This window comes from Macrobrachium nipponense, chromosome 38 (genome assembly GCF_015104395.2).
Source record: "Macrobrachium nipponense isolate FS-2020 chromosome 38, ASM1510439v2, whole genome shotgun sequence".
Lineage (NCBI taxonomy): Eukaryota > Metazoa > Arthropoda > Malacostraca > Decapoda > Palaemonidae > Macrobrachium > Macrobrachium nipponense.
This window is the reverse complement of record NC_061098.1, coordinates 42181474-42197785: the sequence shown is the minus strand read 5'-3', so window position 1 is coordinate 42197785 and position 16312 is coordinate 42181474. Positions and strand designations below refer to the sequence as shown.

General features: G+C 36.6%; 1 protein-coding gene across 1 annotated transcript in view; it reads left to right on the top strand.

Moving 5' to 3' along the window:
• Window positions 1–16312, top strand: part of LOC135209811 (nephrin-like) — a 67315-nt gene that overhangs the window by 25214 nt on the left and 25789 nt on the right. The window contains exons 8-16 of the mRNA XM_064242584.1: window positions 588–786; window positions 1953–2118; window positions 5074–5395; window positions 6957–7224; window positions 7987–8013; window positions 8755–8940; window positions 12647–12758; window positions 13278–13453; window positions 15847–16033. Coding sequence (XP_064098654.1) covers window positions 588–786; window positions 1953–2118; window positions 5074–5395; window positions 6957–7224; window positions 7987–8013; window positions 8755–8940; window positions 12647–12758; window positions 13278–13453; window positions 15847–16033 — 1643 coding nt within the window. The remainder of the gene's footprint in view (window positions 1–587; window positions 787–1952; window positions 2119–5073; window positions 5396–6956; window positions 7225–7986; window positions 8014–8754; window positions 8941–12646; window positions 12759–13277; window positions 13454–15846; window positions 16034–16312) is intronic.

The following is a 16312-nucleotide window of genomic DNA, read 5'->3' as shown; positions in this document are numbered from 1 at the left end:
CACTTAGGATTATTTGATCCCCAAGGCTAGTACTAAACACAGCGAAACAGTGATTTACTTACATTGTTTTCGCAGTGTTCATTAATAGCCCCTCAGGGAAATAATTTGTTTCATGTGTTTTAGTACTAGCCATCGGGGATCAAATGTGTTTCCTGTGTTCGGTTCTAGTCCCTCGGAAATCAAATGTCCCTAAGTGCATTTGATCCTCGATGGCCTATTGGTAGATTCACATCAACCGCGCATCCGATGTCTAGCCCAGTCTCTTACGACGCTCCTGATTGGCGGTTGATAAGCCAATCACAGGCTGGAAACTCTCAGTCTCTCTAGAGTTCGCATAGGCAGGATGCATGTTCCCCTCTCTCTTGAGTGGAACACACATCCTGGCGATGCGAACTCTCTCGAGAGACACTAAGAGTTTCCAGCCCTGTGGTTGGCTTATCAACAGCCAATCAAGAGCTATGTAAGGACTGGGCTAGACATCAGATGCACGGTTTATATGGATCTACTACAGTCCCTCGGAGATCAAAATTGTCCCCAAGTGAATTGGTGATTTCATGTCGTATTATTCTTCGTCCGCGTAACCTAAGAAGCGCCCATCTGTCCCAAGGTTTCGAGCGCGACGTCCCAGGTTTACCCTCGCCACTCCTACTCGGGGACCCGAGCAAGGGCAGCACCATCTGGTCATCAAGGGCGCCACCTTGGACGACGACGGCGAGTACCAGTGCCAAGTGGGTCCCACTACTGACACCAGTGCCTTGGCGGCCTCTGCTAACGTCACTGTTTATGGTGAGGTCGTTAGCTGGATATTATTATTATTATTATTATTATTATTATTATTATTATTATTATTATTAGTTATTATTAATTTATTATTATTATTAGAAAGGATATAGAATTAGATAAGAATAACTTTTGTTAAATCCTGTGTTTTCTTTTCATTTTCGGGTCATTCAAACGGATAGAAGAAGTCCCAAAAAAATCAGATAGAACAATGAATAAGCGTAATACAATAACTTTCCTCTAAAGAAAGTAGACATTAAATACATAAAACACATAGATTAAATGTGTCATCTATTCCATTTTGAAGAATCCCAAAAGCACCCCTATGAAGCAACAAAGCATACAAACCTATAGGCTCCATGAAAACAATGCTATGGCAATGGTTCGTATGAGGTTTATTTGTTTAAACTGCAGTGGTTTCCAACCCATGGATAAGAGATTCTTATTATATGATAATATTAGGTTTTATTGAAAATAATGGCTATTTCAGCAGCGTTTATTTGGTATATAAGGTTCTCAATTCTTCGAATTACTGACCTTTTCTTCTGTACTCAAAGTGGCTGTTGAACACAGAGCGCAATGGGGGAATTGAATTCCTAACACAAAGACGCCAAATGGGGGATTCCTGACAAAAAAATGGTATTTGACAATACCACGTTTTTTTGTCAGGAATGCCTCCCTCATGTGGGGCTTTAATAGCCAATTTGAGTACAGAAAGCAAAGTCAGTAATAAGAAGAAGAATGGAGGAAACTTCTATACAAATAATCGCAACTGAAATAGCCTTTATTTAGCTATAATATGAACGACATTGATCCATTTTGTAAGTAGTAGTATTGGTAACAGAAACTAATGGACTCGTCCAACGACACATTTAACATGAAGATAATAATAAAATCTTATATCCATACCCACTGAACAACGCTCCGTGGGACATAATATGACTTCACACACAAAACTTTCCTTTTAAAAAATTATCCTAATAAGAACCATTACCTCAGCATTGTTTTCACTGTAAGCTTCGTATTTTTCCAAACGCCATTTCCTCTTTCTACCTCTATATCAAAACTATATTCGAAAGATCCAGAATACGGGACGATATATCTCATGTTTTCAAGTCAATAATCTGTAAATGAAAGATTTCAATAGGCAATGAATGACTCTTTCCACCCAGTGGCTCCAACCAAGCCTGAACATTCATCAGGGGCGCCGACAGCAGCGTCCGTGCAGGGCACAGAGGGTCACAACCTGTACCTGCAGTGCCTCGTCAACGGCGCCAGACCCGCCCCCTCCATAGCTTGGTACCGCAATGGTCTCATGTTGGATGACAGTAAGTGGAGGTCAGACTAAGGGTAGAATTTCTGAAAGGTTAGGTTCTTCTCTTCGTCTCATCTCTCCTCTCTCTCTCTCTCGGCTCTCTCTCTCTCTCCTAACATCCGCGCTTGCACAAACACACGCATATATATAATATATATATATATATATATATAATATATATATATATATATATATATATATATATATATATATATTAGCTCAACGTTTCGTTTCGGCCTCCTCTGGCCCTTACCGAGATGAGTAAAAATAACAGTTCTCGATGAGGGCCAGTGGAGGCCGAAACTGTTGAGCTAAAAGGAATTTCAGCTTTTCTTTTCCCTGTGGACTACAACCTCATATATCTATCTTCGTGAAAGAGGAAGACTAAAACCTCATATATATATAATAAGCGAATACCACAGGAAATGATAGTCAGAATCCAACCGCTTTCGTCTTTACTAAGACATTGTCAAGGAACGAATGAAATACAATTGGAGATAAAGTTCTCAGGTACACAACATAATCAAGGATACAGATAGTTAATTGTCACAAACCTAGACATAGAAATACCCTAAACGAAACTACAAAGTATCCGTACAGTCCAAAACATGTAAGCTGAATATATGAATTTTGTTGATTATTATTTATCTACAACTTTTTTCATTATGAAAGTATCAGTTCAAATAACCAAGACTTAAATTTTGAACATTTCCATTATTTGACTTGATGAAACAAGATTCAATGATATTCCTTTTAACTGTGTCATTACATGGGATTAAGGCTCTTGCTTGACTCCAATTAATAGGATGATCTAAATCTCTCTTATGTACGAATAATGCATTCGATATTTGCCCAGTTCTCACAGAATATTGGTGCTGTTTAAGACGTTGTGAAAGAGATTTACCGGTTTGTCCGTAATAGACTTTATCACACTTTTTTGGCAAGAATTTTCATATATGCAGCCTGGAAGATCTTTAGGAGAATTTTTTATTACTAACTCTTAACTTAGTAGATTACTGAAAACAACATTTATGTTAAAAAGCTTTAAAATTCTAGAAATATCTAAAACCTTTCATCATAGGGTAATTTTAGAAAGTTTGTCATGAGAGAGAGAGAGAGAGAGAGAGAGAGAGAGAGAGAGAGAGAGAGAGAGAGAGAGCTTTTCAGTATCAAAGAACACCCTGGCACGTGAAAATGTATTTAAATCCGTGAATGTTTTTTTTTTTTTTTCCTTTTTTGGGAAGAATCCAATTATCTCATCCCTGGAATCCCGAGTTTTCCCTTCTGTGACCTGCTGTGCTCCTTTGAAAAGGTGGAGAGACGCCTCGCTATTTCCCTTCACCTATACAAACGTTATATTCTTAGCGAAAAGGGAACTTCAATTACTCTCTGTTGGCAGACGACAACAATGACCCTGTCTGCCGCATTGTGCTGAATTTATCTATAATGGAAAAAGTATCGTCCTCTTTAATGATTTTTTTTTTTTTTTTTTTTTTTGTAGATAGGGTGGCATTTTGTTCACACCGAATCCTTACATATATATTTGCACATTAAAAAAATATATATGGCTTAATTCTTGTGTATATAAAAAGTGCTAAAAATTCATAGAAATACACACACACACACACAACACACACACATACACACACACACACACACACACACATATATATATATATATATATATATATATATATATATATATATATATATATATATTATATATATATATATATATATATATATATATATATATATATATATATATATATATATATATATATATATATATATATATATATATATATATATATATTAGGGCTTGTGCCTTGTATGATAAGGCGCCCTATGATGGTAATGTTAGACTTGCGATAATCTATACGCTAAGTCGTTGGTATTGCACTTCCATCTTCAATGGAGTGTTTTTGGGGTTTGTAGATCACTTACGAAGTCGGATTATCTTCTTGTTTATGACGATGATGTGTTAAACTCATGGTGAGGAGGTTCTTGTAGAAAACACGAAGTATAAAAATAGATATATTCTTCTGAAGTTTTACATACTGAAGATCAGATATGATTGAACAAGTCTTCTAATAACGATAGCTTGATCGCTTCTGCCAATGATGATGGCTACTTCTGTTCTCTCTACATGATAAAGCTTAGGTAAAGAGATACAGGTCTTCTAATGACGATAGCTAACTCTGTTTCTGCTCGTCCTACCATCTCTGTTACAAAGTTTATGAAGGAACAGACAGTAGTTCGAACATATGAACATACATACAAATGACAAAGTTTCATACGAACACACAATCAAATGAGACACGCTACAGATCACGTAGGCCGTTTTGAATCATAGGTCGGGTAGTTGTCTCAAGCAGGGAGCTTGGACTAATATTTATAAACAATTGAATGACTACAGGTAACGGCATGTTATCTTAGCCTACTTTTATTGTATACGTCATCTTTAGCGTCTCTAGTCTGATCACATTCCTGCAGCAATCTGGTTGACCTCTTTAGTTTTAGTGTCTTTATATATATGGACTAACATTCCATATTTTTATTATGTAAACCTTACATATATATATAATATAATATATATAAACGAATACAACAGGAAAATGAGAGGCATAAATCCAAGCGCTTTCCGTCTTAATTAGGAGATTGTCAAAAGAAATTCCTGCCCATCATTTTCTTGAAGGCACCTACATCTACTGTGATTTTTTAATCATATATATATATATATATATATATTATATATATATTATATAATTATATATGTATATATAGTTATATATATATATATATATATATATATATATATTATATATATATATATATATTATAATATATATATATATAATATATATAACTACGTATGTATTTCAATAATTCAGCCATAACCTCCTTGTTCCCATAACATCATCAAACTTACTTCCGAGATATACGTCTAAACAATTTCTTTCCGCCTTCTCATACAGTATAGAATTCCTACCACCAACCACCCATCATCAAAGCAGCCCTAACAGTCAGTCCCTCCCGACCAGGCCTCCACCGGAGAGGGCTGACCACATATCCCCCGAGACGAAGAGATGGAGCGTCAGGAGTCGTCTCTTGGTGGTGCCAAGTGTCCAAGACGACGGTCAACAGTACACCTGTCGCGCCCTCCATCCCACGTTCGCCAGGTCCCACAAGGCGCTGGTGGATTCGGTCACCCTCTCGGTCTTACGTGAGTACCACAGCCCCTTCTGTCTCTGGTGGCACAAGAAAGCGGCAATGGGATTGTGTCTGGATACTGTGAGTGTGAGTGTGGTGGGATTGTTCCTTGTGATGTTGGATGTTGGGCTGAAAGTCTGGAAGGTTAAAAGAAAGTAGAAGAATTAGGATGATTGTTTTAGAATTATTTTCCTTTACCCGATACATATTTTTTCCATGATGTTCCTCTCGTTTTCAGTTGAGGCAACATAAAGTTTGTTATCATAAATATAGTAATAAAATCAAATAATATCAAATTCCTCTTTTTAAGACACAAAAAGGAAAAAAACACAAATACGAAACTTTTCATGATTTCCTTTCTGCTAATTGGTCCTTCGATCTTTTCTTGAAGTTTCCTCACCCAGTTTTATGCTTCTTATTTGTGGAATATCTTCTCTGTGCAAAGGATCTTACGCTAAACCTTTTAATGATTTTAAATATCCTTTTCTTGAATTGTCCCTATTCTTCTGACGAAATATTAGGTTCAAATTCCTTCATTGTCGTACCATAAACTAAATGGAAAACACTTCATTTGTATTACACCTTCCATTATTGAATCTTTTTCTGAATTTGTTCTATGTCCACATCCCGAATTATTCAATCAGTTGCGTATGTGGGTCTTACTGCTGTCTGCATGATTATGATTTCTGCTCATTGTAAAAGTAAAGGAACCTGTGGTCGCTTACAGAAAGCCTAGTGTGATATTCCTGATTCTTTTCCCATGACTCATATAATTGAGAAAATGGGCAGTTTATCAAGAGATCTGCTCGAAATCGAAGAATTGGTGGGAGCTCCAATGACTCTCGGGCAATCTCCATTAGTCTGCAGTACTATAAGTCTGTTTCCACTGAATGCATGTTCCTGTTTATTCTTGTACTTTTCAACTTGTTCTCTTTCTATAGCTGGGAAATGGTTCTTGGGCGAGACGAGATTTTACTTGATAAAGAATATTTGGGATGTTCTCTTAGGACGGGTTCATCTCCTCATTTGTGATAATGATAATAATTGATACTTAATAATAATAATAATAGGCTAACTTTATATAATTTTCATTAAAAAAAAAAAATTCTAAGTAGTCGAGATCTTTCGAGAAACTGCTTGATTCTCCTTCTAATTCTAATTAATAATAATAATAATAATAATAATAATAATAATAATAATAATAATAATATAATAATATTTATAGGTTGACCATATATATTTTTCCTTCAAATTACTCTAACGATTCTCCTTCTCAGTCTAATAATAATAATAATAATAATAATAATAAAATAATAATAATAATAATAATAATAGTATAATAATATAATAATAATAATAATAATAATAATAATAATAATAATATAATAATAATAATACTAATCAATAATAATAATAATAATAATAATAATAATAATAATAATAATAATAAAAGAAAAAAAGAAAACTTCTAGGTATTCCAATCTGAAAATCATCTCCTCCCGTGAGAACTTTGTTCCACCAACTACACACAAATCCCTCAGCTCGGAGGAACCATTCTCATCAACTCTCTCTCTCTCTCTCTCTCTCTCTCAGAGACCCTCCCAAGGCCCCAGTCATCACGGGATACACACCAGGCCACATTCTGAAGGAGGGCGAACTCCTGTCCCTATCCTGCCGATCCACGGGCGGGAACCCACGCCCGCAACTCTCCTGGTACAGAGACGGGCGTTTACTGCAGCAGCACCCGAATATCACCCACGCGTCGAAGGCTGCCTCCGAAGACGGAGGAGAGGCGGAAGCCGCCCTTCGGTGGGCGGTGACGGGGGAGGACGACGGCGCCCGTTACGAATGCAGAGCCCAGAACGAAGTCTCGGGCGGTCTCCTGCTTGCGGATGACGTCACGCTCAGCGTTCTCTGTGAGTATATAGCGAAGGAAGTCCTTCGTTGTAAGTCCTACTGCGTGTTTGTTTTTCTAAAGTATTCCCATATATATAATATATATATATATATATATATATATATATATATATATATATATAGATATATACAAATAAAATATATATATATATATATATATATATATATATATATATATATATATATATATACTCAATAATATATACTATAAATATATGTTATAAGCGAATACCACCGGCAAAATGATAGGCAGAAATCCAAGCGCTTTCGTCTTTATTAGGACGAAAGCTCTTGTATTTTTGCTTATCATTTTCCTGTGGTATTCGCTTTTTTAATGAAGTCACGTGCATCTACTGTGATTTAAAGAAAAAAAAATATATAGATATATGAATCGAGTGATTTGAACCTTATCGTTTAATGTATAAAAAGTACAAGTAGTTTTTTATTTAAAGCCGTGAAAATTATGCAATAAAAATTCATATTATTAATTTCGTTATTTTTAATATCAGTAAGAACCTTTCGCGCTTACGTATGATTTTATATACTTTTAGAGAAATAGTTTGATCATGCTTTCCCATAGGAGAGCTTTAGCTAATAAAATCTCTATTAAAAAATAGTTGATCATGTATATTTCCATCTGGAAAGTTTTAGCCAACGATACATTATTTAGAAAGTTGCGAAAGATCTCGGTGGGAATCAGATTTGGTTATCTGCAAAGTGATCTGGATTTCAGAATTCCCATTCCCTCTTGTGCTTTAAAGACAGACCGTCACGGGTCGAAAATAACGGTGGGTCCCGTCCGTCGTCAACGGCTGGTCGGGAGTTCGGTCCTCAATGTGTGTCACTTCAAAGGCCAAACCGGTCGCCTCCATCACCTGGATGGGTTCATGTAGGTGTCTTTCCTCTTGGCATTTATTGTCACTCAGCGTCTCTCTCTCTCTCTCTCTCTCTCTCTCTCTCTCTCTCTCTCTCTCTCTCTCTCTCACACAGTTTTATTTCTTGTTTTCGACGTAAACTTCTGTTGTTAGAACCGCTCTGACTTTAGTTTGAGTTGGATGTCTTCATTGAAATTCTTTTCCTAATTCTTCGTAATTGAATAACGCGGAGTATATATCCAAAATCATTCAGTGTATTACTAGTTATTGTATAAAACTGTTCTCTTTCTGACAAATGAATTGAAATATTTCTCTGTTGAATTTTTATCTCATTCACAAAGTAAAGTCGTATCTTTCATTGTTCAATAGATTTTTATTAATTAATTTAATCAATAATCAGGTAAAGAAATCATGAAATCCAAGTAACAGAATTAAAAAAAGAAGAAGTAAGGCGGAATTGGTAACCTCAACAGCTACAGAACCTCATCAAGAGAGAAAACAAAACTGTTCAGGCTTCAGGCGAAGCCCAACCGAACTGAAGACGTCAGGGGGCAGACCCATTTGATCTCAGGATCTGTCTCTCGTCGCTCAGAAAACGACTCGGTCTGAAGTTCTAAAGAAATTGTTTTTTTGTTTCTCTTCCCTCTTGTGTAGGAGTCAAGGGTGGCCCCAGTACCTCTGTGGCCAGCGAGGCTGATGGTGGAGGCTGGGTGACCTCTTCTGACCTCAAGTATCACCTAGAAAGGTCAATGAAGCTGTCGGAGATCACGGTGGAGTGCCAAGCGAGGAATGGTGTCAGCGAAGAGGCCGTCACTGAGACCAGGGTCATCAGCATCATGAGTGAGTTCTAAGGTCAATGGAGTCCTAGAATCGCACAGAGGGGGAAGTTCATTGCACTTGTTCCTATTTCTGCTTTCGTAGTCGCTTTCTTTCGCTGATTTTACTCATATTCAGGTACTTTTAAATAACCGTTTGTTTTGTTATGTTATTTATTCGAATATTGTCCATTGTTGTTTGCATAAATATTTATCTCTTTGATTAAATGAAGGAAGCTCATACTGGACTAGACACTAACCGCTTTGTATGAAAGAGCAGTTATGTGGCTGTTATAGATGGAACACCTCATAGACATATACAGATTTGGGTACATCATGAATGAGCAGTGATGTGGCTGTTATAGATGGAACACCTCATAGACAAATACTGATTTTGGTACATCATGAATGAGCAGTGATGCGGCTGTTATAGCAGGAACACCTCATAGACACATATAGATTTGGGTACACCATGCATGGGTCAGTGATCAGTGTAGCAGAAGCAAAAGTTACCGGTCAGAGTCGCTCTTATCCTGTGACTGAAGAGCAGTGGAAATAGAAAGGAGAATGGGCTGAAGAAATTAATGTCCAGTTTATGCTGTTTGTTTAAAGAATTACAAGTTTACTGAATGGTTTTATCGTATGATGCATAAGGTGTTACCGTGATTCAGAGACAAACCCATTCTTGAGAAGTTGAGCCTTCCAAGATGAACCTAAGATTCTCAAGTCCCGTTTCCTTGTGAATCTTCAGTGCATGTAGATAGAAATCAAATTTATATTTCAGACTACTTCTACTTCGCCGTATATTTCCTCATATCTTCTATTTTTTCTAACAAGGGCATCCTTCTTATTTTCAATGATAGTCGCTTGTATTGTTATTACTGTGCAGACTAATATGTGGAAAACTGAACATAACTTAAACGTCTGATTATGGGATGGATGTCTGATGGAAGGATGTGGGAAGTAGCACTTAATGTGTCAGGATGGCCGAGGAAGCAGATGAAAAGTGGAACTGCCTTAATCCGAGGACTGCATGAGTCGCCGGATGTGGCAGTTGGAGAGATTCTGATGATGAGTGTACACGGACATGAAATAGTGAGAAACCTATGCGGAAAGGTGGTTTCAGGGAAATTTCGAATATACAGTTGGATTTGTTTGGGGGGCGAGAAAGGATGGCTGTTCTGGATGACCTGAATCCAGAGATAAGTGACAGGAGGAAAGATGCTCTGAGTTCCAAACAAAAACTACTTTCAGTTTCCATCTGCAGATGGAAAAGGATACCCACAAGATTACTGAGTATAACTTGTTTACTTGTAAGTATTTACATACTATTTTACTTAAAACTCGAGTACTTTCAGGCCCTAACTGTGGCTCCTCCTCAAGAGATGTGCAGTTGGTCAGACTGGGTCAAAGCCCAGTAGTCTTCTAGGACTTAACCCAGTCTGACCACCTTCACATCTCTTCAGAAAGGGCCACAGTTAGGGCCTGAAAGTACTGGAGTTTAAGTGAAATACTTATGTAAATACTTATAAATAAACAAGTTATACTCAGTGATCTTGTTGGCTTCTTTTTCCATATGCACTGAGTTCTTAAAAGGTATGAGACTAAGAAGAGGCTTTCAGGAATACGTCCTGTAAGAAGGTTGATTGTTGCATATACTATGTATTTTCCAAGGAAATAACTTTTCATATGGATTCATGTGAAGGAGGAAATGGCGAAGAAAAGAATTAATGTTTTGGTTAATTTTTTTAGTTTAGGGTAAATAGAAGAATAAGATATCGAATGTGACAATCGTTGGAACAGGAGATGCTGGATGTGTATTTGATCATTACCTGATTAAAATCAAATGAAAATGAGACTTTCATTTAGAGAAGATAGGTTGAAAATGTGATCATATATTCCATCAAGAAACACGAACAGAAAAGAAACATTTAGCAAGAAAAGCTTAAAAGAAAAACAGCAATATAGACAGGGCTGGTTTGGAAGACAGTGATGTACTAGTATTTAATTCGACATATGTAGAATTTTAGGCAAATAAGAAATCAGTATGAAGTGCTTGTACCTATAGGGAAATAGGAAGCTGTTGGTAACAATTAAAAAAATATATTATTATTGTAAGCAAATGTATGATTTGCAGGGCATTACAGAAATAGAGATATGGGTAAAGAAGAGCGATATGATGAAAGTTTATGCATAGACCTAAGCAAATATTTCAAGGTAACAAAAAATCAAAGATAAGGAAATGACGGCAGAGAGGAATGAAGATAAGGAAGGGCGTCTGCAGATGAGGAAACATCTGAAAAGAATCCGGTCATATTTTGAATATTAGATGCAAGGGAGGGGGTGTGTAGAATTGGCGAGAGGTGGAGCTGAATAATGCTCAAGTAAAAAGTTAAAGTTAGCGGTTTCAGTCCTCCACCAGGCTACTGCCTCTGGGGCGGACGTCAGATAATCTTCATTTGAGAATGTTTGTGGAAGTAATGGTTGGGAATATTACTAAAGCAATCGCGGTTTAGGAATAATTCAGAAAAATGTTAGGCACTGCTCGGGTGGCAAAGAAGATGCTGCATAGCAGTGGGGAAAAGGACTGATTATGATGGTAAAATGTTAAAGGTGAAAGAGGAAACCTTGAAATTCATAGGTACAAAACCATTTTACCAGGGCGAGTTTACTGAAGGATTTTGTTGCGATAAAACAGACGAGACCAAAACTGACTCGTAAAGGAATATTAGTATGTGTTAACACTATGAAGATGGTGAAACAACTTGAGTTGTTGTTGATGAATGATTTGAGAGAAGTTTAATGATAAAGGAAAAACTGTTTATAATAAGGCTGAACTGATAGAGATGTCATGTGAAAGGGATTGAAGAGGCGCTTAGCGCAAAGTAATTGACATGTGGAAAGTAAAGCAATAAAGTAGATGTTAACATCACATAGTGCAAAACAGTATTCTGAGATTAAGTTTTACAGTTGAGTGGATATGCTATGTGATGAAAGGAGTCATGACAGAGCTCACAGAAAGGATTTGAGAGTTCAGACTCTGGGAGCGAAGAAGGAATCTTAAATGGTAAGGAATGTCTCTTACCGCAAGAAGTTACAGTTGTCAATGGGCTGAAGAGATAATTGATTGTAAGACTGTGAAAGTTAACTGATTCATCCTGGTATTTAGGAGTTATTGCAAACAGTGATAGGATGACGAAAGAAGAGGTGAGTAATTAGCCGTTGGTACAACAAATAGATGACCCAAAGACATGTGGAGGAAATAAGTGTTCATGTAATCCAGACTTCGAATGCCTGAAGCGAGTGAGCCAACTCTTCCTATTAAAAGTTTAAAGTAAATGAAAGCCAAAGAGCAACCAAGGCCGAGAATAATGTTGTTTACAAAATACGAGAGTTGGAAAGGGAACTATGAAGATGATATGATAATAAGATAAATCAAACTTGTTCCTCTTGCCAGAAAATGTGAAGACGATAAGTTTGTTCGCAGAATGTATCAGTCTGAAGTAGAAGAGAATTTGATTAGCTTCACTGGAGGAGATACTGGAATAGGAAGGTTTTAACATCCAGGAAATCTGACTATGTGCACTGCAGAGGCATGAGGCTCTCTGTGCTTGCGAAGGGATAAAATGCGTTGCTGGTGAGCTTTCTGTTAGGTGTATGGAATGGCTTCTGATGAAAAAAATGGATAGCCCCATTTTTCTGATAAACGTAAAGTGCCCCTCTCTTTGCAGAGCCCCCCGGGCATCCCTTACTGAAGATAGAGGGCATGGAAGACTTGATGGCAGGAGGGCGACTGATCGTCTTCTGCACCAGCGAGGGAGGCAACCCAAATCCGGGTATCACGTGGGTAGTTACTCAAAACTCTCCTCTGTTGGGATCTGTTGCAAGGAACAGGCGGCACCAACATTGCCGGAGAACCTTAATTGGCTCTTGAAGTTGCGTGCGAGTCTGGGAACAGATGTCTGTGCTCTGCCTCATTTAGATGTTCTATTATGCTGTAGAATTTGCTTTTAATATTTAAGTCTTGTTTATAGTTTTAATCAGTTAAATCACTTAATAGATGTTGAAGCTCTTCTCAGTTTTTTGTATAAATGGAAATGGATCCACTTCAACGTCAATATTTAAAGTTACTGTATTAAGTCATGAATATACAAATGAACGAGCGTTTTCACAAAGGAAATATCTGATCTGACTACGGAAGATCTTCCTTAGATAACAGCAAGACTCTAACGTATCTGATTTGCCCAAACTTTGATGGTAAGGATTCATTGACCCACCAACAGACCTGATTTACATAAAAACAGCCATCTCTTAAGTGACCTCCAATTGTAAGAGAAAATTGTAAATGATTTCTTTTCGCAGAATTTACAAAGACCGAAGGAAACTGGTATCCGATGTCATCCAAGAGGGAACCGTCTCCAAAGCGAGGGCGTCGTTTGAGGTCACTGCTTCGGACAACGGGGTCAAGGTGACCTGTGAGGTCAGCAACCCTGCCCTCAAAACGCCCCTCGCGACTTCCACCAAGATAAGACTGAAATGTGAGTGGGATTATCCTCATTCAGAATTGCATGGGGCAAGCGACAATCAAGCTATGGATGCCGACCTTTTCGTTTCCTTCGCCGTTTCTCAAAATCATCCCAATCTTTATATATATATATATATATATATAATATATATATATATATATATATATATATATATATATATATAATATTATTTATATATATATATATATATATATATATATATATATATATATATATATACATATAAAGCCATATATAAATAATATCATGAAGACGATTTCATCACATTTCGAGTCTTCTTGTAAATGCGTTTGTTATCCTTATATAGGTCACTTTTTGTCAGTCATTCCCCTCATCACTCAACTATTTATTTTTTTTTTTTCTTTTATTAATAAGTGGGATCTCTTCTTCTTTCTGTATTTCCCTTCCCTTCCTCTTGCTTCTTCCTAATGAACACCATATTCTTTGGAAGCTTGAATTTCAAGCCAATGGCCCCCTTTTTTTTTTGCTTGAAATCTTTTGCTTGCATGCGCTTTCTTTTTATATTGTGCAGCATTTATTATTCTTGAATGTTTTGGTACAATGTCGAAGCTTCCCTGGGAGAGACGCCCACCCTCTCCCCTGCCTGTGTTTTGGAAGGGACTTGACACTGACTTAAGAGCAGTATTTGCAGAGATTCGTTGAAAGAGAAGTTGTCAGGAGGATTTTTTTTTTTCTGTTTTCTTTTGTTTTTCACTCGATTGACTTCAGTTGCTGAAATGTATTCGTGTTCATGAAGACTGCCAGTTGTGGGATATCTCATTTTATAATAAGGTGAAACCTTGTTCTTTTCAGGACCAGTGTAATTTAATGAGTATAGACCTATTTACTCACTATGTGATCAGGATCTGTTTTTCCTAAGTATATCTTAATTTGAATGCCTTATAGAAGAAATGTACTGGCCTATCTAAAAGAGAGACATTTATTTCATTTTCGAGAAAAAGAATAAATACCACTCTGTCGAGATGCCTCTACGTAATTCTTTTTTGTTGACTGCATGTTTACATTTTCCCAATATCTCAGAGAAGTGAAAGAGGTGGAAAGTGACACTGACTGAATGGCTCAGGAGGCAGCAGGTCTTATTTGGACGGTTTTCTAGTTGAATACAAAGATAAACATGTATTGCAGCGGAATAATTTGTCGATCAGAATTTTTGAATTTATTTTTTAAGTGAACACCAATACCTAGTCGTTATGTGCGTCCACTTTCTTGTCATTGGTTTGTGTGTGTATCTGTGTACGTATATATATATATATATATATATATATATATATATATATATATATATATATATATATATATATATACATATATACATATATATATATATATACTATATATATATATATATATATATATATATATATATATATATATATCTGTGTGTATCTGTGTACGTTTGTATGTGTATAAATGAATCACGAAGATATGGAAAGTGATGAATGCATAAATAAAGGCAAATGCCTCGAGGGAAAAGTAGTAAAACAACGGAATAGTTGCAAGGCCTTTCGACACACGGTCCTTTTACGTGTAGGGCTGTGTGTCGAAAAGCCTTGAAACCGCTCTGCCGTTGTTTCACTTACCATCTGAGGCATTTGCCTCTCTCTCTCTCTCTCTCTCTCTCTCTCTCTCTCTCTCTCTCTCTCTCTATATCTATATATATATATATATATATATATATATATATATATATATATATATATATATATATATATATATATATATATATATATATATATATTCATATTAAATGTTGACCGAATGGGAACTTTTCAGTTGAATCTTGATAACTTCTCAGTCCGCTGGTTCGAACCCACGAGAGGACGAAATTATTATCGCTTGAAAAATTCCTCTTCGGTTAACATATATCAAACTATATCAATTCCGAGGTAGGACATTTGTAGCTTAATACACATACACACACACACACACACACACTATATATATGTATATATATATATATATATATATATATATATATATATATATATATAGTATATATATATATATATAGTAAAAGGAGCCAATAAAAGCGCCAAAATATAGAGAGAAAATACTGTATTTCAGAGACTGCTTTCTCACTCTTCAGGTAGAGAGAGTCAGCAATCTATGAAAATATTGTATTTTTTTTCTATATTTTGGCGCTTTTATTGGCTCCTTTTTATTATATATATATATATATATATATATATATATAATATATATATATATATATATATATATATATATATATAAATAAATATATATACATATATATACGTATATATATATATAATATATCAATTTGTATATAATACATATGCTAGATCAATCACATAACGTCATGGATGATAAGTAATTTCATACCTCTCTTGTTGCACCGCCAGTCGCGCCGGGGGAGGTCAGCGGATGGGTGAGGCCGAGCGAGGTCGAGGCAGGTAGCACGGCGACCTTGGTGTGCGAGTCTTCGTCGAGTCTCCCGGAATCGGCTCTTTCCTGGCGCTCAGGGCCCCTGACACTGCAGGGGGCCACTTCGACGTATACCCAGGGGCTCTACGGCGGCTCAGTCACCAGGTGAGGGGGTTGTCCCTGGCTGAGGGACGACTTTTTTCGAGCTGTCCACCCATTCTTTTTAGGGCAATGGCGGAATATGGGGCGTTTCTTCGCGGGAGATGCTTGAGCGATATTCTCTTCGTGAATATCTGTTAACAGGAGCAGACTCATATACAACAACACACAGACATACACACACACACACACACCCACCCACCCACACACGCGCACACACACACACACACACACACACACACATATATATATATATATATATATTATATATATATATATATATAT